This window comes from Lagopus muta, chromosome 8, assembly GCF_023343835.1.
Source record: "Lagopus muta isolate bLagMut1 chromosome 8, bLagMut1 primary, whole genome shotgun sequence".
Classification (NCBI taxonomy): domain Eukaryota; kingdom Metazoa; phylum Chordata; class Aves; order Galliformes; family Phasianidae; genus Lagopus; species Lagopus muta.
This window is the reverse complement of record NC_064440.1, coordinates 15,237,920-15,265,273: the sequence shown is the minus strand read 5'-3', so window position 1 is coordinate 15,265,273 and position 27,354 is coordinate 15,237,920. Positions and strand designations below refer to the sequence as shown.

At 44.6% G+C, this 27,354-nt stretch overlaps 1 protein-coding gene across 4 annotated transcripts in view; it reads left to right on the top strand.

The window, feature by feature from the left end:
* The window catches only part of RBMS1 (RNA binding motif single stranded interacting protein 1), a 137,657-nt gene that overhangs the window by 46,572 nt on the left and 63,731 nt on the right, over positions 1 to 27,354 (top strand). Inside the window, exon 1 of one of the 4 annotated variants that reach the window (XM_048953501.1) lies at positions 4,740 to 5,085. The exons of the other annotated variants lie outside the window; for them this stretch is intronic. Within the exon in view, the coding sequence (XP_048809458.1) occupies positions 5,023 to 5,085 (63 nt within the window). The 5' untranslated portion in view covers positions 4,740 to 5,022. Of the gene's footprint in view, positions 1 to 4,739; positions 5,086 to 27,354 lie in introns of those variants that run through there. 4 annotated transcript variants of the gene reach the window in all.

Here is a 27,354-nt window from a genome sequence, read left to right as displayed (position 1 = left end):
CCCCCCCCCCCCCCCCAAAAAAAAAAAAAAGTTCAGCCCTGCAAACCATTTCCTTGCACAGGGCATTTGAATGCATTTTTACATTTTTACATCTCTGCTAGCCAGCCCTGCTTTGTATCTTTTTGCATGTGACAAGGTGTGATGAAAGTGTGGATCCTTAACTGAAGGAGGTTGTGCTGAAAAGCTCATAGGTCCTCCAGGTCTGTTAGTGTGGGGAAATCAGGTACCCACAGTCACCCTTCATTGATGGGGCTTCAGAAGGCCCTGATGCAGCGCTGCTGGTTCTGGCAGGAGCCGGGTTCTGAGGTGGCTCAGGACATCCCATCCCATCTCTGATTCTGGGCTTTGCAACAGAACGAAGTTTCCTTTTTAAAGCAGGTCTGGGGCTGAGGAACCATCTATCCTGCAGAGGCAGTGCCCTGTGGGAGCTAACTGCTTCAGAGTGAGCTTGAGATAAAGAAAGGGAGCCGTGGATTTGATTTAGAAGAGAAATGAGGAAGTAGCAGTTTAAACGTGTAGAACTGTTTTTAAAGCAGTAGGTCAGTTTTACCAATCTACTGTTTGTTAAGATTGATAAATGTTACATGAAAGATCCTTGAGGACTTCTAGCTGTCTCCAGGTTTCCAGAGCAATCTTTCTGTATTTACCCAGTCTGCAAACATATATTTTTGGACTGAATCTACAAACGAACAACTAATCACAACATTTTAGCTCCAAAATGCACCAAATCTGCTCAGCAAGTATTCTCTGTTTCTAAATAAGCAACTCTAGGTTATTTAGAGAAGCTCTGAACATAATTTGTACAGACAATTGACACAGATATTCCTAGCTCTTTGGTCACCTTTTTTCCTTTAGGAACAAAAAGAGTTGCTCCTTTGTAACTAAGCAGTCGCATGCTTGCCAATCTGCAGGGCTGTTCCACAAATGGAACTGCTAAATGAGTAAAACTGAGTCTTCTTTGCAAACAAGGCATGCTTGCATCCCAGAAAATACGTAGGGGAACTAGTTATCAGTATCTGGAATAGGTATATCACTGTACATCTGAGAAGTGCAGGGAATTATCTAGAACCTTATCTACTTAATCTAAAACACAAGAATTTACACAGAAATCTCAGCAAAAGGTCCCTGTTCAGCCACGCCAAGTCTTCTTCCCCTCCAGCTCTAATGGCACTCAAGGACAGCCTGCTCCTGCACCTTTAAGACTTCCTTCCTTCCTTCTTGAGGAGCATCCAGCCTTCCTGATGCAGTGTGTATCTTCCACACTCTAGAAACTTCCTAGACTGCTTTTTCTCTGCTGTATTGTGTTTCCAGCACATATCAGGGAAGTTGAAGTCCCCCATGAGAACAAGGGCTGGCAATTGTGCAACTTCTGCCAGCTGCTTGTAAAACACTTCATCTGTCTCTTCATCCTGGTTAGGCTGTCTGTAACAGACCCCCACCAGGATGTCTGCCTTGTTGGCCCTCCTCCTGATCCTTATCCATAGAGTCAACCTTATCATTTCCAGCCCCAAGCTCAACAACACTGAAACACTGTTTTCGCATAGACAGCCATGCTACTGCCCCTCTTTCCTTTTCTGTCCTTGCCTGTCCATTCTGAAGAGCTGGTAGCCATCCATTGCAACAATCCAATTTTGGGAGCAATCCCACCATGTTTCCATCATGACAACCAAGTCACAGCTTGCCTGCTGCATGGTAGCTACCAACTCCTCCTGTTCATTGCCTGTGCTTCGTGCACTGGTGCAGACACACTTCAGCTGATCCCCCTGCCTCACCCCTATTCTGGCTTTGTTCCCCCAGACTCATCTCTAGCAAGGCACATTTTATCCCCTTCTTCCTTCAGACCTAGTTCATAAGCCTGTCAGCCAGCTTTGCCAGCTCCTGGGCTAGGATTTGTTTCCACTCTGAAGTCCCTTTTGGTAGCCCTCAAACTTCTCTCAGGAACTTCATCGCTACCAGCTTGAACTATCAATGAAAAGTAAAGATCAGAGGGTCAAACCAGACCAGGAAGTTTTTTAGTAATGTCTCTGACCCCGGTCCGGGAGGGCGACACACTTCCCCCAGTCCGCTCCCTTCAGAAGGGGTTGCCTACAACAATCACCCTTCTTTCCTTCTTGGCGGAGGCAACCTTCAGCTGATGTCTGCTGTCCCTTTCCTTCCAGCCATGCTGTACAGGGCCTGGCTGTGTCTCAGTGACCTCAATGTAGGTACCGGAAGGCAGCTGTTACCCGTTTTAAGACAAAAGTGGAGTCAGGTTACACAAGCCTTGGAAAACAAACAGAAAATGTTGATAGGTAGATTAGCACTTAGGATAAGACACTAAGGGTTTTGTCCTGTAAAACTCTATAATGCATTCTCCTATAACAAAAATATATAAGCATAATTTGGCGGTGATACAGTAGATGTTTATAGGATTGTATTTGCCATGTGCGTTTTTATGGTACGTTAGAAAAGACGGCAGTGGTGGCAAGGAAAATGTGCCACATACTGAGCCCAGCAGAGGGGAGTTGCTTGGGCATCATGGGTGGTGTGAGACACTGGTGATGGGGTGGCAGCATGGTTGGGCTGGGCCAGGCAGGGTTGGGCAGGAAGGCAGCATCTCAGCTGCTGCTTTGAGATGTCCTTGAGCTCCTTTGCACAGCACAGCATGTGCATCCCTCCTGCTGGCCTGGGCTGTGGGACAGGAAGAGAGGGGAGGAAGCAGGGGTTGACTGGCATTTTATAGTTTTTTTTTCCCTGGGAGGAGGAGCTGTGGTTGTTCCAGCTTCTCCAGCCAAAAAAGTCCGTCCTGGTATAGGTGCAGCAGATTGAAACTTTGTTCCCTCTTCATACAGAAAAGTATGGTTCTTATTCGGGAATACAGCTTGGAGTAGAAGCATGCCCTGCTATAAGGCAGCGTTTCCATTCTGAGCATGATTGTGCCATCTGTGACCATGGCCTGTAACAGGTAAGAGTGGGGTATGGATCACCTCCTGTGCTACGCCCAGGGCAGGCATGAGCACACAGCTATATTTCTGTCAAACTAAGCCACAGGTACATGAGCAGATTAAGCCCATCTAATCTGCTGCTGCTGCCTGAACAAGCATCCATACCCACCCTCCCATCCCTGCCTGTCTGTGCTCCTGTTTTACCCCCTCCATTGTACCAGCACAAGCTGCAGTGCAACCACGTGCTGACCAGACAAAGGAAATGATCTGGAGGAAAACTAATCTGATCAGAGGGGAAAAAAAAAACCAGAAAGAAAAAAAAAAAGTTTCACCCAGAATCAATTGCCCAGCTGGTGCCTTCCTCAGCGGCCATGCCAAAGAATGCTGCTGTACGGTGTGCATGAAGCTGCACCACAACCAGAGTAAGAGCTGTGGCTTTACCCTAACCCAAGCCTCTGTGCCACCGTCTGGCAGAACTGGGAGCCCCAGCAGCGTGTGCTCGCAGCGTGGGGCGGGCAGGCGGCGCCAGCGCAGTGCTCACCATGCAGACGTGCCCCAGCAGGCGTTCCAGCAGCAGCCACTGCCGGGTTACGTTATGGGGCTGCTGCCTGTCCGGCCCGGTGCTGGCAGCCCTCAGCCGTGCTGAGGAGCCGAGGCTGAGCTGAAAGAGATCCATTTTAGGACTCGAAAGAGGGAAAAAAAGGAAAGTTATGCAGAACGTCATTCTGCCAAGGGGCAGCGCTTTGCGTACTGCGGTGGCGGCAATATAGTGGGATGCCAAACTATTTGGTGATTGTTTCTAGTTACAGGTTATGGTGTTTGTAAATAGAGGCGGAGTGCTACATGAGTAGCAGAGAGCTACCTGGCAAGTCTTTGGTTTTTCTCGTCTGTTTCCCTTTGTAATCTGTGCGAGTGTGAGACTGGGGCCACATCTCTATTAGAAAGAGGAAGAAGAACCAGAAGGCGCTGGGCGGTGCCGTCTGAGCAGTGCTGCTGGCAGTGGCCAGGGCTCAGGGCCCGACGGGCCCACAGCTGTGGGCGGCTGCAGGGCTGCACTGCAGCACCGTGATGTGAACGAGGCGGGGGGACAGGGATGAGCCTGGCAATCCCTCCTCCCAGCATGGCTCTTTCTTTCAGCTTCCCACTCTTCGCCTCTTAACTGCACTGCTTCCTAGACTTGAATTCTGGGAAGAAATCAGAGTTCTCCTCTACTTCTGCAGGAGCCTCCACGAGGGCTGTGACCGGATATTCCCCCAGCTGCATTCCTGTCTCCAACAAAGCAAAACTTTTGAGTTACATATTCCTGTTTTTACTGCGCTAGGAGCAATCTGGTCTCCCTACCGGAACCGTGGGGTTACGTGGACCCTGAGCTCCCTCCCACCCCTGGGAAGCCCGGGCACTTCAATTGGGGAGGGGGAGAAGGAGGGAGAGAGGGTGAGGAGGGAAAAGGCCCATTCGTTGTATTTTTTTCCCCCAGAAGAGCAGCTGGGAGAGTCGGGGCTGAGGGCACGGGCACCGTCCTGGAGGTCAAAGTCGGGGCTGAGCCGCGCTCACCCCACCGCGGGTCCGCGGCGGAATGCGCGGCACGCGGGGCCGGGCGCAAGTTGCATTCCGCCGCGGTCCCGCCGCGCCCCCCAGGCGCAACCATTGCGCTCCGCGGGGGCGCCCCCACCGCGCCCGCCGCCCCGCGCCGCCCGGGGGCCGCGCCCCGCTCCGTTCCTCGGCCCCGAACCCGCGCCGCCGCCGCCGCCCGCGCAGCCGCGGGGGTGGGGGCGGGCGCCTCGTCCGCTCCGCGCTTCCCCGCTGCGGTTGGGCTCGCTCGTTCCCTCCTTCTGGGCGGTGGTTGAGGCCGGCGGGAGGTGGGATCGGCCGGGCCGGGGAAGCCGCCGGTGGTCAATGAGCGCCCGTTGATGGCAGGCTGGGCGGCCGCGGCGGGGTAGGGTCGGAGCGGAGCGGAGGGCCGGGGGGGACGCGCGGCAGCCGCAGCCGGAGGGAAGGCACGGAGGCGGGGAGCGCCCTGCAGCCCCGCCGCGCCGCAGCCCGGCGGCCGCCAAAGTTGCTCCCCATCTCGAGGGGCGGCCGGGGATCAGGCGGGGCGATGATCTTCCCCAGCAGCAACAGCAGCGCGGCGGGCGGCAGCCGGACGCCCTATAGGAAGCAGGTAAGGGCGGCGGTCCTTCGTGGTACCCCCACACCCGCTTTTATATGTATATTACAAAAAATATAAATATATATATATATATTTCTTTTTTTTCCGTGGGGAGGGGGTGGTGACTCGCTGCTTGCTTCTGCAGAGCTGGGCTTTGCAAAAAGAACCCCACCTCCAACCCACCCTAAGTCCCTTACGAACTGCGCCGTGACCTTGCCGAACGCTGAGCCCCGAACCCCGAGCAGAGGCCTCCGCCGGGTGACCTTAGCGGTCGGGCCGGGCGGCTGCGGGCCCCGCTGGGCTCGACAACAAGTGACAAAAGCCCTGCTCCGTGTCGCAACCCGGGCTATAAAGCGAAACTTGGAGCTACCCAAAAGGTTCAAGCGCCGTTGTTGCTCTCATGCAGCCTCTCGAGAGCCGCCAGCGCAGGCAGGCTTTCCCCTTCTCTCTCGCTTGAAGTACACAAGGGAAATCCTGTGACATTTTCTGGGCAGACAGAGCGTCCTGATAAACTCGGGGCACTCACATCTATCGAGCTGTAGTGAGAGGAGCGTTTTGTTGGTTGGTTGCTTGTTTAGCAGTTGGAAATAAAACAGCCGAATTGCAGCCGTGCTGGGCCAGTGGCTCTTCAGCTGCGTTTTTAACTTTTTTTTTTCTTTTTTTTTTTTTCCTCGAAACGTTGTTGTTAAGATCCTAATGTTAATAAGAAACCGTTTTTTTCATTGAATCTTATGTATTTTTAAAGCACTCCGTTCTAAAGCTCTGTAGTTACGTCCCAAGGAAGAGAGGTCACAGCCGAAAGGGCTCACCGAGCGCCCCGCGGCGCGCTGCTGCCAGGTGGAGGCACCTCCCGGCCCGTGCTGGCTGCGGAGCGCGGGGCCGGGCTCGGAGCACACCGTGTGCGGGAGGCCCTCGGCCGTGGGTCGCGGTGGCACCGCTGCCGGGGGCACGTACGTCGAGCTGCCAGCTTAGTGCTGTGGGCTGGGTGGAGAGAAAGTTGGGCTGCTGGGCTCACCGGGACGGCTTACAAAAATTGTGATTTTCTTTCTCTTCCTCCCCCGTTTTGTAGAAATATCTTTTCGATCAGAATCGCGTGGATGTTATCTCAGCGGCACCCTGCAGATGCTGCGAACAGTGTGCGGTGTTATCTCTGTATCTTGTGCTTGAAGTGTTCAAGTCCATGCGTAATAAAACACGCTCATTGTGTGCGCCGGTTTTGGTTTGTTTTCAATAAATGCCCCGGCTACACCCACGCGGACGCTCTCGCCCGGCGCTTCGGCATACTTTGTACATGAAGGCAGTTCCGCCGATGCCCCCCCGGGGCCGCTCGGTGCGGGGCCGGGGCGCGGCCGCGGGGCCGCTGGCTGCCCGCCGTGCTGCAACGCGCTGATAAGTGCTCCGCTCTGCTCAGTGCCCTCCTTGGATTCAGCGAGCTGAAAAGGCTGCCTGAATCGGAAAAACAAACAGAGCCTTTTATTCTTTCAATATGCAGAGAAAGAAATGAATGCGGGGGTATTATGTGGTCTTAAGACCCCGGGCACCAAAGGTTCCTTTTGTTAGCGTGTAGCCATTCTCCACTCAAACACTTCCTACACAAGGAGCCGGGCCTGCGCCTTTCTCCGTTTAAGTCCTTGGAAAACTCCCATTAACTTCATTCATTTAGACCGAGGTCGTATGAAGATTGACTTTCTGATCTCCCTTTCACTCAGACTTCACCTGCAGGGGCGAGCTGCTGTCAGACAATGCTGAGCCGCCTTATAAGCCTAATTTTTCATCCTTTCCCGGTAATTAGAAATAGTCCAGATAAAGTCTTTGCATCTCTGTGTAACCCATCTTTGGACAATTTAATTATAATTGTATTTTAGCCTAAGAGACTGGATGCTGTTAGTGCAGGAAAAGTAGCTGAGAGGAGCAGCTATGTGGCAGCCCCAAGTATGCGAACTTGAGGGGAAATGGGTAATTTAAAAATGAAACCAGAATGTTTTGAGCAGTTTGTGTCTCATTGTTTGTATTGTAGGCATATGTGGTGTCAGAGTGGTGGAAAAGCACATCATTTTTAGTGTTTTCCTGTTTTCCTAAACAGTCTGCAGCATATTCAGGTAGCTTAATATTGGATACTGTTGAAAGGGTGAGCTATTTGCTGGTTAAATGCAGTTTAATTTGAGACACTTTAATGTGAAATTCTGCCTTCATTTAACATACTGATAAACTTCTGGTAAGCTACAGTAGGTCGAGAGTGTTGCCCATACTCTGTTTGTTTCCGCAAAGAGCTCTGTTTTATTTTGTAAACGAATCGGTGCTAACGCTGCTGTGCTCATTATCTATTGCATTGTAACTCAGGCATACAGGAATCAGTAGGCATTCTTGGTTTGGGGTCAGAGGCAATGAGGTGGTGCCTGATCTTCTTCTGAGCTTTAGAGTAAGAATACCAAACTGAGATCTCCCTACTTGTATTTCTAATAGGGCATATTATAAAAAATAATCAAACTCCTGCTAGGCTGGTGGTATAAATTAAGCATGGTCAAAATGAGCATCAGCTCATCTGATGATTTCCTTGAAATGCAGATTCAGGTCACCTTAAAGCCCAAAGCCCACGCGGTACCTGCAGTAACAGCCTATCACAGTGCTCGTGGCCATGCGTCCTCTCTGAACAAGGTAGGTGTAATCTAATAGCTCTGCTCGCAAGGTTACACGGAGTTATGCAAAGAATGCACATGTGTGCATCCGCACGGCCAGGGAAGCGCCGCAGAGCCTGGCATCCTGCTCAGCCTGAGCTGTGCTGGGCTCCCTGGCTGCGGCCTGCTCCCGCCTTTGGATTCCCATGGAAATCAGGAGGCGTTGCTCCCAAGTAAATATTTCCACGCACTGTAAAACTATCATAAATAGGAAAACGTGGCTTTCTCCTTCCATCTGCTCTTTGCATCCAGCAGGCGCGTTACTGCGGCACCGTGCAGTGGGGCTCCTCGGGGGGCACAGAGCAGGCTGCTGTCACCTTGTGGTGGGTGTCCTATTTATCTCCCCAGTGGAAGTAGATTTACATAGTTTGCTGCTTTCAAGCAGATTAACTGGGCGTAGCTGCGCGTGAGGAATTTAACACTGATTTGGTGTTAGGCCTGTTTGAAGGAGTATACAAAGCTGTTGGTTAATCCTTTCACGAGGCTCTGTTAACATCAGGCACTGTGCCACAGGCCGGTTTTGTTCGAAGCTGAAGATTCAGGTGGGTTTCCAAAAGGAGCTGAGTGGAGAAAGCTTTGGCTGATCTTAGGGTAAAAACGTGGATGAGGTTTTAACTGTATCTGTAGGTTTATAGTACGGAGCAGCTGCATGTGTAATTCATCATTTCAGTTTCCCACATGGTGTGTGGTGTCTGTTTGAGGGACATAACCTCATTAAACTTGCCATGGCCATAATTCAGAACACACAGCTCCGAGGAGCAACAAGACTTGACTGACCAACATGGCACCTGTGAGCAGGTCCAGTCCCCTTGTTGCTGGGTTCCTCCTTTTCTTTTGCAACTGTAAGAATTTGTTACTTTGCTTCATCAGCTTGCACTGTCAGGGGATGTTTCCCTTTAAATGGTATGCAATGTATACAGTCTACCTTGGTTTAAGAAGACTCAACTTTATGTTAAGTATCAGCTATTTAAAGTGTACAGTGTGTTTCTAAGATTTTTAAAGCACTGCTTTATTCTCCAGGGAGCAAAACTGCTCAGTCAGTGGGTTTCTATACTTGTAAGGCAAACGTGAATGAAAGAAATAAAAGGAAGCACCTTATCTTGTCAGGCATGATGGTACAGATGATGAAAAGTGATACGTTTGTCTTATCTGTATTTGGCAACTTAAAGTTTTTGTTTAGGATTTCTAACAGGGTAAATAGTACGTTTTTATCTGTTTGGAAGTTTAAAGTTCGAATCTTTGTCATTAAGCTTCACGTGGAAGGGAAAATGGAAGGCTGGGCCCCAAACATCTGCTGTTTTCTTTTGGATTCTTTTTTTTTTTTCTTCTTCTTTTTTTTTCTTTTCTGAAACTTCCAACTGTTAAAAAAAAAAAAAAAGTGCTTGAGTTAACACATTTCAGAAGGGTTAGGTCCTTTAAATTCGGATTACTGGCAGGGTGGAGAGGGGAAGGAAGGGAGGGGAAAAGCCTTTCCCAAGAGCTGGAGATGGCTCCTAAAACATCAGCACAGCACTGCAATTGAGTTAATAACGATAGTAGTTTGACGTGCTTTTGTTTTTATCAGGTAACAAGAAGAAAAGATAGCTGTTTGAGTCAGCATTTTTTCCATCTCTGAAGCTTTCATTAAAACTGATATTTGTTTGTTCAGTGAGATGGAGTATAACAAAAGAAGTCAGTGAAGAACAGGAACTTTTTAACTTCTTCCCTCCCAGCTCTATTCCTGGTTTCTTGTAGGTGGTTTTTCTCTGTTTCTACATCAGATTATTTCTAAAAGATCTCGCTTAGAGGTCAGGATGAAGGCATATAAAGGTGTCTACCTATTGAAGAGGTACATGGAGGTGTTTTGATCTTGGCTGGAGCATTTCGGTCAGAAGATTTCTAGAAAGCCAACAGAACCGCATTTGAATGCCTCCATGAACTTCGTTTAAGTAATTGTTACTTATTTTGCATACGTTTCAGAATTGCAGTACATTGTGGTAATTATAGCAGCCCCGCTGAAGCCGCTGTATTTGCAGCTTCCTGATGCAACAGGAAAGGGAAGGGATGAGTTACAAACCGGGGAGAACCATGGGGGAGAACCACGTGCTAGATAAGCACAAGCCTTCTAACCCAGCAACTTAGCAAAACAGATGCACCACAAAAAAATCATGTGCTAAAGGGGCTGGTTGCTGTGATTAGCAGGGGTTTGGCTCTGCCTTCCTCCGGAGACTGTAGTTACGTTAGAGGAGCTGCAGCTGTGCGCTGACACACAATGGCTTTAAACTGCAGGTGAACTAGCTGCATCCTGGGGAGAGATTGCTTTACACAGGTACAAAGATGCTAAAGGTTTGTGCCAGTGTAAATTAAATTTAGTAGTGTTTATTACTGTTTGCTTAAATTGATTTTAACAGTAAAGCCTGTTACCCATGCACCGAGATGCACAGGTTTAAAAATCTCTAGCAAATGTTTTGGAACATGATGAGCTCTTGAAAAGAGAAGTGCAGTTCTGATGTTCCAAAAGTTTATTTTTTTTCTGCATTTATGTTGTAGCATGATACATCAGCTCTCTTGTCTGTTGCAAGATCAGTGCTAGCAATTACAAATATGTAATATTAACAAAAATACCTCCTTGTTCATGCATCCTCATAAAAGCAGTGCTGTTCACTTAACCATAACTAGTTTAGCAAATCACTGATCTGTGCCTTATTTGTGTAAAGTGATCTGTTTCAGAAAGATGTGTTACATAGAGTGGGTGTTTGGGTAGAACTTGTTAGCTTGGTAGAACTGCAGAACTTTGTGAAGTTTGCAGGGGGAACAAACAATGCTTTGTTGCGTGCTGCCCGATTTGGGCCTGATTTCCCTTGGTTGCTTGATTGAAAAGCAGCAGAAAGAGCTGTGCAAGGTGAGCATCGAGCTTAGTCTCACCTGAAATCTCCCTGTTCATGGAATGAAGCATTCTATGAACTAGTGGGAGCAGCTGCTGCCCCCACTTCCCCTCTTCTTTTTTTAGTAAAGATGTATCAAGCTGTAGCCCAATATGTAGTATGAATTTTACCTCCCATTACTCCCATTAGTCAGCAACTAAATATACAGAACTTTATCATTCATTCTTTTTCTGGATTGTGTCTCTTATTGACAGTAACCCCTTCACAAGCTATTCTGAGTAGCTTATCTGTTTCTCCATTTAGATAAAGGGATTTCTTTATTTTTATTACCTTCTCTTATTTTGTTTTTATTTCTATCTGAGTCTCCTTTACCATACTGTTCTTTGCTTCAATAAGGTGGAAATGTGATTCCGTAGGTTAACTACATCTTGTATATTTTGTCATCCAGGTACTACAGAGTAACGGTATTAGACTTTAGTCCTCTCAGGTATCTGAGGTCTGTGTGGTGCTTTCATTTTTAGTGTCCATATAGAGTGCAGCCCTTGGGTAGGAGTTTGGATGGCAGTTGCAGGGAGCATGTCTCTAAAACTCTGAAGTGATGTTCCTGTACTCGACTCCTCCTAGGTGATTCAGAATCCTGTTGTAAGGCTTGTCTAACCCACAGGAACTGTATCAGTTAATGCTTGCCAGTGCAGTAATCTGAAATTACTCAAAACACAGAGGCAGGTGAGAGTAAAATCACATGTAAGGAAGTCCCTGTTTACAAACCTCCAAACAAAAAGTGGAAGATTCTTAAACTTGGTGAAGAGAAAGAAAGCAAAGCACTGTAGTGTAGAGCAGGAAAGTTTCCTTTACCTTGCATGTAGCACTGCAGCAGACAACTGCCAGTCTTCCCAGTGCCAGTTATTGTGCAGCCCCAGTCCCTCAGGTTGAGTTCAGAGAAGCCTCTGATTTTAAGACTCTCTATGTCCTTTTGTACTTGAAATTCATTTTGAGGTTAAGGGGTAGAGGATTATTTTGATCTTTTAGGTCAGTGAAGGGTTATTCAAGCATCTTTCACTAGATCTGGGTGGTTTTGTTTCTGCTTGGGCAGTGCTGTTGTCCCTGGGGCACAGCCGGGTGCAGGGCTGCCCCCTGGTTTTGAGCACTCTTCCGCCCAGCACTAAGGGCACAGCTGGCGTGTAGCAAAGGAGGTTGGGCTTTCATGCTACGGTGGATGAATTTCAAGTTTTAGAGTGGTGTTTTTCTTTCTCCTACCTCTATGCATAATTTGCTAATAGTGCTTTATACTGTTCTGTAAGAGGAATTTTCTCTTGGCTCCTGTTGGTGGCCAGGAACACCTTGTGTGAGTCCAGGAGCGCAGCTCCCCTACCAAATAAATGCAGGCTTTGGCAGAGCTGGGCAAACAGTTGTGCACGTTTCTGTCCGTGTAGAAGCAACCACCAGCAGGCTGAGGTCCTTTGAAGTGTTTAGTGGTCTGTGTTCCAGATGAGTTCAAGCAGAGGTCTGAAAATGTGTGTCTGAGCTTTAAGACACTTGCTTATGCCATCGCTTATTTACTTACCCAGTGGTGCCACTGACTGTGGTAAAGCTGCAGATATGAATAAGTGCTTATTGAGACAGAGAATCAGAAGACCTTTCAGTTCTTCTCAGGAGAAACCTGAGAGGAATGGTTGGTGTATCCGGGGTCAGTACTAGACTGACAGTCAGCAGAATCTAATGGTATTTAAATTGCTTTAATATTATTCCAACCAATCTACTTGGCTTACATGATCCCCATTACAGTAGTACTTAGGCTTATTTAAAAATGCTTCTGTGTAATTTGGGAAAAACATTTGAGTTAAGTATGTAATAGAACTGCTTAGCTTCTAGCCTCTGAAACAGTGACAGTTTTCGGCCTTTTTTCAGCATTCTGGGAGATGTGGCTCTGGGTGCTACTTATGAGAAATGCTTACCTAAACCAGATTATTTCAAAAACATTTCTACAATGTTTAGCTTAAACAAAAAGATAGATAAGTAATCCTTTAGTGTCTTAGGGCAGCAGTGCTTCCAGTGCGTATGCATGTGTGTAAATATTTCAGAGCTGGGGAATTTTTAAAAGGAAAACAATAGCAGTATTCTGTGGCACTGAGGAGCTATGGAGTATGCTTAAAAACTTGAGTCATTTTAATGGTGAAAAATATCAGGATGTAATTCAGTATGTAGAATTTCTGTTCATTAAAAGTTCTGGTGAACTTCAAGGCATATTGTGGCACTAGCAGAAAAATGCTGTGATTTTCTTCCACTCCTACTGGTGATACTCTGCAGTCTCGTGAAGCATAATGCAAGATGGAAATGGTTAAGGAAGTCATGAATTATTTCAGCATTATGTTGGTATTTTAATTGCTACAGTGACAAAATCAGATTAACTCTTGGACCAGATTTTGATACATTGCCAACATAATGTTCTTAGGTCTATCAAGTGCAGCTGAAAACTGGCTTAGTCATTAGAGAAGGCACTTTGTCTTTTCATGTAACCATTCCTTACATCTTATGATCAGCTGATGAGGGTACCTGGCTCTGAAGCTCTTGATCCCTTTGTTCTTTCAGGTTTATAGAATCATACAATGGCTTAGGTTGGTAGGGTCCAACCTCTGAATGTTGAGTGTTTCACTTGCAACTGTTGTTGTTTCAGTATTATTAACTTTGTATTTGTATTGGCTTTGTATTCCAGTATACAGAATGATGGAATTAGCCTTTGATTTTATCCTTCAATCAAAAGGTGCTTTTCTGTGTGTGTGACTCTTCCCAGTGAACTGCTCCAAAATTACAGAATCCCCTAGTTTTCCTTCTCCACATTTTTCCTTTTCTAAAGTTCATTGTCTTGGTGATGCTAAAACTGCAAGGTCAGCCACAACTATGAAGGTTATTCAGGGACAGTACAGTTCAGTAAGGTACTGACATAAGTTCAAATTTCATTGTCTTGTCAAAGACATTTTGGATAATCCTAGGTAAACCATGTTGGTTTGACTCTTCAAAAGGTATTTGGTAATGATGGTTTTCCTACTTCCTATAGATCTTGTTCAGAAATGTAGTACGATGTTAAAGTGGGTCAGTTCTTACTGCAATTGTGCTTAATATTATAATTATTGGGCTTATTAAATAGCTTAACATGTTAAAAAAAAAAAAAAGGATCCATATGTATAAGCCCCCGCACATGATCATACATGTATACAGATGTACTTTTCATCATAGAATGATCGTAGAGTCACAGCATGGCTTAAATTGGAAGAGACCTTTAAGATCATGGAGTCCCAGCCCCCACTGTGGGCTGGTTGCCACCCACAGTCTTAGGCTATCCAGGGCCCATCCAACCTGCCCTTGGGCACCTCCAGGGATGGGTATCTGCAGCTTCTCTGGGCTGCTTGTGCCAGGGCTTCACCACACTCTCAGCCAAGAATTTCTTACTAACATCTAACCTAAATCCCCCCTCGTTTAGTTTAAATCAATTTCTTCTTGTCCTGTCACTGTCAGGCAATGTAAAAGGTCAGTCCCCTTCCTGTTTTTAAACTCCTTTCAAGTACTGGAAGGCCACAATGAGTTCTCCATGAAGCCTTCTGCAGACTGAACAAGCCTAGCTCCTTCAGCCTTTCTGTGTAGGAGGAGGTGTTCCAGCCCTCTGAGCAGATCTGTGTCTCTTATTCTGGGGGCCCCAGACCTGGCTGCAGTACCACAGGTGGGACTCATGAGAGCAGAGCAGAGAGGGACAATCACCTCCCTTGCCCTGCTGCCAGCCCTCTGTTGATGCAGCCCAGGCTGCTGTTGGCTTTCAGAGCTGCAGGAGCACATTGCTGGCTCTTGTCCAGCTTTTTGTCTACCAGAACCCCCAAGTCCTTCTCTACAGGGCTGCTTTCAATGAGTTTTTCTACCAGTCTGTGCACATATCTGGGATTGCCCAGACCCCAGTGCGACACCCTGCACTTAGCTTGTTGAACCTCATTTGGTTTTAAGTCAGTCTTTTAAAGCTCAAGATAAAGCAGATTATTCAGAGTTGTAAAACCTCATGCTCAAATTCTGCTCATCATTTGTTGTGTGAGTAGTTTCTTCAGTCTATGTGAATGTTCACATGAATACTCTTATTGATATTTCCAGATTAATAACAATGACGGAATTCATTTTGGCAAGGAATTAGACTGGTAGAACTGCCTAGAACTCTAGTTTTGAAAAGAAGATACTGTTTTTCTCTTAGTAGTAGGCTTCCTTTCTAAGCAGAAGTTTAGTGTGCGGTAGGGCAGAGTCCAGACATTGAAATATTGCTCAGAGCAGGAATAACTCCTTCAAGTTCCAGGGTCTAGATTTTGCACATTTTTTAATCTGGTCATTGTAGTGGTTCTGTGGCTTCATCTCTCCTGCTAAATAAACCTCATATTTTTCCCTCCTTAAGGAGGTTTCCCATTTTAATTCTGTTGTCCCATTTTACTTCTGAATTCCAACTGAATGATATATTCTCAAATGTTTCAGTTTATTCTTCTAGTGAATGTAAGGCGCGTTCCAACTTCAGTTTACTGGGACTGATGTGGCGAACTAGTAATGGCTTACAAGATTATTAGCATTAAAAATCCAACAATTGCAAAGATTTATAAGATTGACATAGGTAGGAGCTGAATATTCTGATTAAAAATATTATTTATTGAAATTGCCCACATAATAGAACAAAGCTGAAAGCAGTTGTTCAGAACAGTATTTGTGCAAGAAGTAGAGGCAAATGATTAATTTTCTTAAAATGTTTGCTGTTAGCCTGGAGATACCCTTTTGTTATAGTATTTAAGAGTTGATCATTAATTTGGAGTATTTTCTTTTATCTGCATTTTTTTGATGTGTTCAGAGACAAAATTCCTCCGCTGAATTCTTGTGCTGAGGACTAGAACGCAATGACAGTGTGGATGGACCAGGCTTTGTGCCCAAATGGCATAGTTTATTTCTGAGTTGTGTTTGACGTCTAAGTGTTCATCATCTGTTTCTACAGCACCAGACACTGTGCAAGTGAAACAGCCCCTTCCAGAAACTGAGGCTGCTGCACACAGGTGCTGCAGTTGTTTGTGCCAGTTGGGCTGATACACAGCGCACGTGTGTCTAAATATGCTGGTGAGTGCTGGAGGCACTGCCTGCTTCACTTATGCAGTTGGAGCTGTAATTGTTTGTATGTTTGAGCTGTACTATTATCTGTGCTGCCAGGACCACTCTATCTTGGCTGTGGAATTCCTCATGTATTTAGTGTTGTATTAGCAGTACATCTGGAAGTCTTCCTAGGTGTTAGCTAATTCTCCTAATTTTCATTTCAGAATTAACAACGATCTGCAGTGTCTGAGTGATTCATTATGCAGGCAGACATTCACCCAACAGCTATCTGGAGTGTTGCTTCCTTTAACTTAACACACAGCAAAGAATGCTATCCTGTGTTTGTTCAGTGTACAGTTGCTAAACATTTGTAATTTAACTTGCATACAAAATTTTGTGATGGAACCATTAATTGTCATGAACTATGACGTCACCAACATTTTAATTTAAAGTCTGTGTTATATTGCTTGAGTTTCAGATGTCTGAATTAAATTTTTTAACCACTTAAAACTATTTTTCCCCTAGAACTGAAAACTGGTCAGTTATTGGAGTTTACAAAGTGTGTATAGATGTGTGTGCATATATATGTTTATTGCTTAGTTCCAAGCAAGAAAGAAGTTTCAAATTAGAAAGGAAAACAGAAGAGAAATTTGATGAGTACCATGAAAGGAAGTTAGAACAGGCCTTTTGTTTGCATTATTCCAATAAGAATTCCAAATTTCAAGAAGAACAGGAAATAATAAATAAAGCAGGCAGAAGGACAAAAGGTTTTTTGGAAGCATGCACAAAGATGTTGGAGAAGATTGTCGTTACAGAAAAAAAGTTTACAGCAGTTCTCAAGTATTGGATCCAATAAGGGATAACCATCTCAGCTCTGTAAGGAAGAATAACTCAGAGTTGTTTCGGATAAGTTTGTAAGTTAAATCTGACCCTAAAGCCAGAGCAGCATCACTTCATGTGGTTACAGAGGCAGGATTTCACCCAAGATTTAGCAAGTGGGCTCGTGCATGCTGCTTGTTGCTGTACTTGTAAGGTTTAATTGCAGACGTGGGTACCAAATGTATTTGCTGTGGTTTGTGTGTAAAACTGAAGCTGGTTTCATTTCTGGTTATTTGACTGTCTGATGCTGTATTGTTACTGTTTCCGTGAGTCAATGCTGATGGTGAAAGAAGGAGTCTGATCTTCCTTTTTTTTTTTTCTTTTTTTTTTTTTTTTTCTTTTTTTTTTTCTTTTTTTCCCCTGTGAGGGCAGGGCTGTTGCTTTCAGCTGTCTTACAGAGCTGTTCCTTGAAGTGTGATTGCAGTTTGTGGTCCCTCCCTCAGCAGCCACTTGTGGGCTCCATGCCTGCCTACAGCTGTGACAACCCCTTTTGCACTCCTTTCTACTGCCTTTTTCCTTGTCTCTGGCTGTAAATCCTACTTCTCCCAGAAAGTTCAGCTAATGAAAGTTTACTTTTTCTTTTGCTTAAAACACCCAATCAACAACGTTTGAAAAATTTTGGCCATCTGTGCTTCTCCTGCTCAGCCTGCAGCCACAGTCAGACTGTAAGAGGTTGGTGAGGATGAGTGATTCCACTGGTGCAGGTAGGAATCTGCTGGGGAGCTCCACCAGAGCTTGCTTACCTATGGAAATCTCACCCCAATTTTTAAGAGTGAATCTTTGGTTCTAATCCTGCTTTCCTTTGCAGCTTCAGGACTGTCATCCTGCTGAAGGAATCCAGGTTTCCTTATTTGCAAAGAGAAGGAACCTATTAGTTATAAAATCAGACTGGGTGCTGGATTCTTCTAGGCTGATCTTAGCTAGCTCCTGGCTTTGTTTCATAAACACCCCAGATCTGGTGTGTTAGTGTTGTTGTGAATTGCTTCCATGCACAGAAGGACTCCTCCTCATCTCTAAACCCTTGATCACTTTCTCTTAGGGAAGCACTTAACTTTTTTTTTTTTTTTTAAGTAACTTTGCATAAAGAGAATTGAATGCATTTATTGGTTAGATTCCCTAATACTTTTTAACAAAATGTGTCACACTTTTCTTTTTTTCTGGCTGAAAGTTCAAAAGAGCTCATCCCCAGATTGTTTTTAATCAGTGTTCAGCAACTTTGTGCTTTAAAAAGACTTCTTAAGCCAATTTCTCTGGGTCATGGGGCTCTGCGTGCTGCCCAAGACAGCTTTCAACAACAGAACTAGCTAACTACCCAGAACTGTCTTTAGTCTGAAAGCTTGTCGTTTAAATAGGATCTGACTTAAGGTACCTTTCTCCATGGCTTAAGTTGACCCCGAGAATTAGATGTGAAGTTCTGTAGGCATTTGACTAATTAATGGCAACAGCCACAACTAAGGGTGCAGCTGCATGATGCTCAGTGGTACTCTCACTGGCAGCCCCAGGCAGAGGTATTCGTACCCCCCAGCCTTGTTCTGCCTCTGCATTCCTCTGACCCAAAGTTGGGTGGCTCAGAGCCACATTATTGCATTTGTTGCAGGGTCAGAGATCTGTTAATGGAAGGCGTGCTGTTAGGGAAGGGCCGTGTCTGACCAAGGGCATTTGGTGCTCTGGGTTACCTTCTTTGTGGGTGTAGATCCTTAAAGTAGTGGAAAGCAGTAGATGAAAAGAATGCAAATATCCTTGAAGTAATATTGCTAATTTAAAAATGTGCCCCCTTATTTATTTTTTTGTTTGTTTGTTTGTTTTTTCTTTGACTGGGCACATAAAAAACAGTCAGCTGGCAGTTATCTGTAAGTAGTTTGACTGCAGATTTGGTGTGCAGCGAGCTCAGAGCTTCCAAATTTGGTTTCAAATAAAAAGGGCTACAATGTAGCAGAGAGAACTGCTCATAGCCTTTTGAGAGGCAGATGTCATCCCTTCTGGGACCAACTGCTCTCCAAAGCTGTGCAGCTACCTTTTCATGGCATGGCACCACCAGCCCCTGCAGGAGCTGGGCTGGGTGTTCGGCTTCTGCAGAAGTAGGAGTGTGGTGTGTGATGCTGCCTTAGTGATTGGCAGTGAAATGATCTTTAATTGGTTTCAATATCCTGGTGGATGGGATGCACAGGTCTGAAAGAACACTGATATGGTTGCTATGTGTGTGGGCAGTATGGTGGTAACAAATTAGAGAGACATATTCAAAGTTTCTTGCTGCTTTTCAAGCTCTGTGTTTTGCAACCAATGTTTCCTGAACAACTCAGTCTGAGGTTGTCTACAATGTCTCCAAAATTGTTCCAAAACAGCATTTCAATAGTAGGAGAAGCTGTGGATAAAAGTTGCTGGTTATCTGTCTGAACAACTCATTGGCCAGAGAAGCTTTTTTTTGTTTCTGTCTTTTCCAGGGGTTAAGTGTAGTCATGCTAAATTGATTTTAGTCTTGTTCTGTGGTGCCTGTGCAAAGGTAAATGGCCACATGCTATGTAGGGAAAGTTGTGTGAATCTCTCTGTTCTGATGGGCAGAGGGAGGTCCTGTGTGTGAATGTATGTGTCTGTTGTGTCGCAGGCTTGTAGAAATGGATCACTGTTACAAAGCTGTAAGCAAGCCATTGTGGTGGACTTTCTTATAAACCTGTAAGAGAAGTCATCTCTGTGAAGTATCAGAAGACAACAGATAGCCACTGGTCCCAGTTGTTAGAAGTGGTTCTCCATGACATGCAGCTCTTCCTCAGCTCTTGCATCACTGCAGCTCCAGTTGCATCACAAAAAGCTGTGGGTGAGCACCATTTCCACATCCCTCTTGTGCTGGTTTGATGCAGACAGGCACCCACACTGCCCTTTGCATGGGGTCTGCAGCGCCTGTTGTGCGATGAACAACGATACAAGGGGAGCAAATGTTGTAAAAACAATAATGTTTGACTCCAGTTCTTTTTTAGTGAGATTTGAGCTTCCGAGTTTTAAGATGTTACGTAGAGTCTCAGGAGTCATTTAGAAAACTTCAGGAATTTCATTTGCAGCCATGTATGTGCTACACACAGCCTCATTAAAACCCAGAGAAAACTGGCATGTTAGTTGCAGTGTGCAAACCAAGCAGAATTTGCTCAATGGTACTCTGTAGAGAAGCCTTGCTTTGGAAGGTTTGCCAACATTGTATGTTCTGCTCTCTGGTTTGTCCATTTTATACAGTATTGGAATTTATAAAAGTCTTGAGTGCAAATGGAGGCAGAACTACAGGTGGAAGTGGAACGAGGCTGATGTGTGTAAATGCAGCTAATTGGCAATTCCTTACGTAAGGAATCATTTGAAAAGTTGACACTGGTCTTGCTCTTGTTCATCCCTGATGGTACTGCAGGCCTGGACTGCCTTATAGCTTTACCTTCCTGAGGAGCCTGCTGTAAGAGAGTTGTTACTGATCTCTGTACCTGTTGTGCTAGATGGACAGGCAGCTTTGAACCATTTGGGGAACAGATAACACGCTATGGGTAGGGCTGTTACCAAAGGGGCTGCAGTTATTGTTAAAGCTAAATGCTTGAGCTTCCCCTGCAGTTGTGTCATTGGCTGCTTGCATCCTCTGAGAGATAGTACTGCAGCAGATAGGAGCTATTTTCAGGAAAAAGAAAGGAAATCAAACTTTTCTCCTGAAATCAAAGTTGTGATCAGATGTCTTTCCTTTGTGTGTTTTTGTTTGTTTTTGAGAAAAAGGAAACAATAGATTACTTCTGCATCTTTATGAGAGTACTGAGGAAAACTAGCAGTCAGCTTTGAAACATAGAGAAATGTTACGAAGGACCATGTAGTAGAGCAGGGAAGGAGGGCAGTGGTGCTCAGTTACATATCCCTGGTGTCCAGCACTTTCAGAAGTCATTCATTCCTGCAGTGTGAAATGCTGCCCTTCTGACTTACATAGGTGTTACTGCAGGCACTTAACAAGCTGCTGAGCAACAGGGTGGGACCACTCGGTGCCAGGCTGATGGAAACCCTCACTGTTGCACTTGTACAGTGTTTCTCTGCTACTTTATTCTTTGCCAATGCCTGTGCAGTAGTTAAGTCTGGAGATGCGATGCATTAGGAGTTTCAAAAAAGAAAAACATTTGCAAACAGAGCAGGAAGTATAAAATATTTAAACTGGTCCATAGTGTAAAGCATAAATTATGCAGCTGAAAAGGATGTGTTCCTGGGGTTGTCTGGATTCAGTCTTGGCGATGAGGTGTTACCAAACTGGCTTTTATTCTGGAGGGCCTTTTCTGCCCTTTCCTTCTGCAGATGCTACTGGCTGTGGTGAGATGGGCGCTGGCTGCCAGAGGCAGATTAAGATTTAGGAATGTAACAGAAAGGGCTGGAGCCAGCTGCCTGTACGCTCCCATCCGCTTCTTCAAAGAACACAGCAGGAGAGGCAGGAATAGGCTGGGGGGTTACTGCACATTAAATACTGGCACAGCAAAATAATGGCTTTGCCAAAAAGAAGATATGTTTTGTTCTTTGAAATAGCATAGAGGGGTGCAGACTAACAATGCTGCTGCAGTGCTGGTATGGTACCCTGCCCATATGGGACCCGCATTCGCAGACAAAGGGATGTGAATACGAACTGACTCCCTTGTACGTGGCCAGGCACAAGTTCTTCAATTTATTTCTTAACTTCAATAAACAGAAAATGACATAGCGGATCCCATGTCAGCCAAAAGAGCCATCTGTGGTCTAACCCTGTGACAAACAGTGTAGCAATAATTCAAGTGCCACCAACAGTGTGGAGTTTGCCAAAAAAGCAGATGCTTCTTTTGACATGCATCTTCAGTGCTGTGCTGTTTCTGTCCCGTAATTGCTGTCTATGGAGGGAAGGTGGGTAGGCTGTCCAGATGAGCAGAATGCTGAAATTGCTTTTTTTTTTTTTTTTTTTTTGGGGGGGGGGGGGGGGGGGGGGGGAGAGGGAGGAGAATTATTTTTTTCTTTGGGAAAAAATGTAAGAAAGGCTGAAATAAAAAACTGTGAAGTTTACCTACGTGCTTCGTGAAGCCTGTGATGCTTTGTAAGAGACAATATCTATGAGAGCCTAATAGAAATCTTTATTACTTGTAATATAGAAGAACAGTAAAAAATACTTCAGGAAAGTGCTGTGGGTTTTTTTTTTCTCATGTGGAATTTTTATGAGAACATTTTTTTTCTGCATTCTCTTAAAGGAGAGGTTGGTCAGACATGCTGTTACTGTTCTGCCAGTATTACAGATATTCTAGCGGTTCTCTGGATAAGCCCAAGTTATCTCCATGTCTGTAGCATGTTCTTTTTCTAATGTGGTACTTGGAATGCGGGCAGCAACTTTGTGAGATACAGAGTTAGCTGGCCAGCTGCTGGGATGAGATGACGGATGACATCCCAAATTGCTGAGAAGTGGGAGTGGCTTCATGAGTGTTGCATATTTACTGCTTCCGTTTATGAAACTACGAACTTAATTACCTGCGCTCATAAAAATATGCGTCTTAACTTGTTGTGAACATAGATACTTGACAGCAGTCACTTTTGGATTATGTTGAATATCGTCCGTGGTCCCATTTGTTGGCAGTGGAGGCAATAGTTCCAGATAGATGATGGATGGCACAAAAGGTGAATGAAGTAACAGCTGAGCTGAGGTTCTGCCTTAGTGCGGGAGTCTGAGCTATGCTATAAATGAAGTAAGGTAAAGGGATAATGCATGCTATTTATTTTCAGTTCTCAGTGCAGCCATTTCTAAATTTACCAAATAGGAATTGATTGCATTAATTTTTCTTTTGGATTTTTGATTACAGGAGATACTGGACTGTTTTTAATTTTTCTTTTTTGGAAAAAAAAATGATGGAAGTAACCCACTATCATAACAATATTTTCTATTGTGAGGAATTGGTATACCTTCTGATCTTCAGTACTGTATAGGGCAGATTTGCTCACTAAGAAGTGGTTAAAAACAAACAGGTGTGGATGTACCGTGTACCGTGTATTTAAGGGCTGGGAGAAAGAGCAAGTGGTGGGATCAGCAGTGCCTCTCAGTGCCTTTTGCTCTGCTTCTTCCCCTCCCTGGGCAGTGTGAGCTGAGCAGCTGATGAGTGCATTGCTCATGCTGCTCCCCTGCCTGTGCCGCCTTTTCTGCTGCAGAGTGCATTAGGAAGGAACTGCTGATCCAGGCAATATCTCCTGTTCTTGCTGATGAAAAATATCATGTGGGACGGTGTCAGAGGTCTCAGTCAAGATCTATATATATTTACTGCTTCTGCCTTACCCACTAAGCTGGTTATCTGGCAGCAAAGAAAATTAGATTGTTCTGATGATGTGATCTGTTTCTGACAGATCTTTTCTGTCTGCTTTTTTTTTTTCTCATTCTATTACCATCCAGATTCTTGTAAACTGATTGTTTAATAATCTGTTCCAGAATATTTCCGGGAATTGAAGCTTAGCCGACTGCTGTGAAATTCCCTGGGTCCTCCTCTTCCTCTTAAAAAAGAAAAAGAAAAAGAAAAAATAAATAAAAATTGCAAGGCATGAGACGGCTGACTGAGAAGTGAAACTATTTATGGAGTTCTGTATGTGTCAGCTGCAGTTTGCCTCATTATTTTATTTTTTTTCATATCCTGGGAATTCAACTGCTTTCATGAAGCAGAACAATTGCCTGAAAACTTGTTTTTTCTGCTTGATATTAATCTGCTTTGGGCCAACGCCTGAAGAGTTTTTAAATGGTGGCACTGAGTAGAAGTTTCCTGTTCTATGAATGTTTAAGAAAAGTCATACACACAGTGAGAAGGGACTGCTGTGAGCATGTAGTGTTGGGATGTCTAAACCTCTTACACTGTCTCCTCTTAAAATAGTTGCTTGTCGGAGGAATGTGCAAATGCCTTATTTCTGCACTTTTTTGCCTTAAGCTATCTAGGTTTTGCCCTCAATGCTTTGAGAGCCCCTCTACGTGCTTACCTCTGGCATTTCATTGCATATCTTGTAGGATTTTATACTCTGCTTGTAAGGTGTACCAGTAGGTGTGTAATGCAAGGGAGTTATTATTTTTGATATTCGTATTCAGTGCCACATGCTGGACTTTCAGAGCCTTGCATGAATGTGAGTTAAGCTCCTCTATAAAGGGATGTGTTTCCTTCTAATTGTGGATTGAATGCTCAGCCTGGAACAGAAGCTTCAACATAGTCTAGAGATTCAGTACTGTTTTCTGTCTGGATCCTGAGTAAAAAGCCTTGGCTGGTTGCACCGAAGGAAGCAGGTCTCTGTATTTACTGGAGTCAAGAAGGAAGTTGGCAGGGAATTCTTTTATGTCTATTGCTTAATGAAGAGCTAACCACAAAAACATGTATGTGTTTTTCTGTCCAGTAGATCTCAGTACCAACCTCTCTTTCTTTGAGTACTTCAGCATCTTGACTTTCTCCTGTTGTTTGAACTGAGATTAACCATTGACTTGTTCCAGCCTGTTCAGATTGCAGAAACTAAAACTCAAATATTTTACTTTGAATATGTCCACGGTGTTGTCACAGCTAGGGCATGGTACCAACACATTGTTTCGGGGAATCCAAGTCTAAACTAGAGGGACAAGGATACTATGATTCGTGATGAGCAAGCAGAAGAGGGAAGAGTACTAACAGCTTCTGCAGAGGAATGGGGGCTTAGCCAGTTCAGCACTGCCTTCTTGCTCCTTTGTGATAGCTTCTGTGCAGCAGCATGCTGGTTTCCTGGATCCATTGTCTTTTATTCTCCTCTGGATGAGGGGAGTCAGTCAGTGGAGCACTTAAAAATCCCGGATGGGATGAGCTTGATAGAGGAGCTGAGCTCCTGGGAGCTTTGAAGTTTTCTCATTATCACTGAGAAGAGCTACGTGAGCCAGGAGGAGCTCTTCCTGCCTCCTCTGCAATGTTGTTGCAGCCTCTCCTGCCTTCCCCAAGTTAGAGCTCCTTTTTTATTAAACATAACAATGATTTAAAAAAGAAATAAAATCATTCTTGTAGGAAAAGAATGTAGTGGATGAAATTAGTGTGGGTTTTGTCACATACTTCAGTGTTGCCTTGATTATGCTCCCACTTTTTCAAGTTCTTCATAAAAAAAGCAATACATGGCTTTGGAGCTTTACTTGTTTTCTTACTGGCAGGAGATTGCCATTCTATCGAACTTCAGTGAATGTAATTTAAATAGTATTAGTTCCAGCTCTCTAAAATGATGAGAACATAGCATTTTGTAACAAGTTGGAGTGACACCTTCCATTGTTGGTAATCGCTGCTTTCTGGTGAGAAATTTAGTCCTGCTCTGTTAGTGTGACCGGTGGTTTGTCCTCAAACTGCCCTGAGCAAAAGGAAGCAAAATAGCTGTCAGTGGGGAGAGGGTTTGGGTTAGCAGCAGAAAGCCCAGGGCTGAAATTGTTAGGAGCCTCTGAGCTGTGACTAAGGGTTTGTACCAAGCTGTCTCGTTTCGTTGTTAATAGAACCACTCTCCATAAACATCTTTTTACACAGAGATGAAGAAAAGCACCTATTCACTCCCGCACTTCTGTATTTCAAGAAAAAGCCTCCCGGTTTACTTAGGAAATAAAGTGCATTGACTGCTTCCCTTGGTTTTGACAGAAAGTTTTCTGGTTCTGACGGGCAAGATAGCTCAGATTAGTTAAAACATAATGACCAGAGAAGAATGAAAATGTTAATTAAAACAAAAGTCAAGATGAGAATGACTCCTTCTTCAAATTGAGTTTTCTTTTGGAGATATCTTTGTCTTTTGTTTCCTTATATTTTCTTTTAGTATGGAAAATACTGTCTGTCCTTAGAGAAACAATTTCTGCAGGACTTGGCTTTAGCTTGATTTTTAAGTGCTTGATTCTCAGCCTTTTTCTTGCTGTCTGTTTTTATTGGAGTGCCAGCTATAATACTTTGGGCACAGTTCTTTCACACCAAAACATGGAAGGTTTAGAGAGAGTTATTTATTTATTTTTGAGAAACCCAGGGCTGGGTCTCCAGGTGTTTCTGGGCTGTCTGTGAAGTTTCATCATAGGGAGAGTCTCTGCTTGATGCCAGCCTCCACCCACGGAGTCCTGCCTCTCCCCAACCCCTACTTGTTCCTTATTGCTGCAGCACCAGCAGCCATCTTCACTATGTAAACGGAGATGGTTTGGATCTGGGGTGTGCGATTAGCTTTGTGCAAGTATGAGACACAGCATCCATGGTCTCAGCTTCATGCAGTAAAGCAGCCCTTGCTGGAACTATGCTGTTGGCTCTTACAGCATCACTGAGATTGTGTTCACTCCAAGCAAATGAACTTCAGGCAGAAAGGAAGAAGAGGGGGCAAGTCCAATGTTTTTTTCTCCCAAAAAAGTTCTCAATGGGAATTTGGAGGACAAAGCTCCTGAGATTCTCTCTACATTTTTTTATTAGCTTAATCCTGAAAATGCTTAGAAAGCAACTGACTTGCTGCATCTTTGTGACAAGTACTGACAGACTGAAGAACAACAGTCAGAGAACCTACCCTGAGGGAGGAGATGTGAATGCAGACAGCAGCAGCAGATCGTTTTATTCCTACTGGTTGACTTGTGTCCATTGAGAATAGGACTTGGAGAGGCCTCCAGGAGTTTCGCTTGCAGTAGCATTTCAGACACAGTGATGGAAAAAGTGAGATGGAGTAGTGTGGGGCATTCAAAATGGCATCCCTGCTTCAGCTGTCAGTTTTCAGGCTGAGGCTGAGTGATCAAGGTTTAATGATTCCTGGTCCAGAGGAAATTGATAAAGCAACCGTTTTTGCCACAGAGCAGTTGTTCCTCTTGAACATTTGGATTTGTTCCTGCAGTTCAGAACATCGTTTCACTCCAGACAACCTCCTATTTCCTAAGATGCTTAAGTGCGACAGTCTTTTTCTCTACTAGATGCTATCTTCTATCTTCCTGAGCACAGGCTTTCCTTGTACATGTGAAGTTCATAAACAAATACATTGACCTCCTAGCTTAATTTTTAGCCATAATTTTTCCATATTTATGTCCTTTAGTAATTTATATGACCGTTGTACACATCCACAAAAATTTAAAGTGATTTTAAATCAACGCCAGTTACTGAAGATACTGTTTCGAAATACTGATTAGTGAAATGAGAGAGGCTAAGCATAGCAGGGCAGGGAAAGCAGGTACTTGGGGTGGGTGAGCAGGTACTTGAGGTGCAGTCACCTGAACAATGCTGGGCAAACACCAGCGGCAAGGTTTTGAAACTACGAGGTGATCCAAGTCGAAGTTCAGGCTAAATCGGGTGGTTAATGCAAACTGTAATTTATGGTTTGAGTTAGAGTAGATGTGTGAGAACTAGCTCTGATGGTAAGTCATGGTATTTTTCCCATCAGGAATTTTCACTGTGCAAAGGAACTTGTAATTAAATGCTAGCGTGTTATATAACTCTATAAATGTGTTTTTATAACACCAAGATACAGAATTAAATAGGTTGCTACCATAATAACTGTGCTCTGTTGTGGGACAGTGGTTATCTGGGTCCGTATCTTTTGCTTGTTTGGGTTTCCTTCAACTTTTGTAGTCTAAAAGCCACAAGGATCAGCATCGCTTAGCTCGTAGGTCCAAGGAATTTCTCAGGGTTGTTCCTCTTTGTTTGGGTTGGGTGGGTTTTTTGTGTGTGTTTTTCCTGTTGACAAAAAGAAGATTCTTCTCCTTGGCGGACAAAATCCTGCTCTGACTCATTTCCAGTCCTCAAGCACGGAGCGGTTTATAAGAGACAAGAATGGCTCATATAAAGATG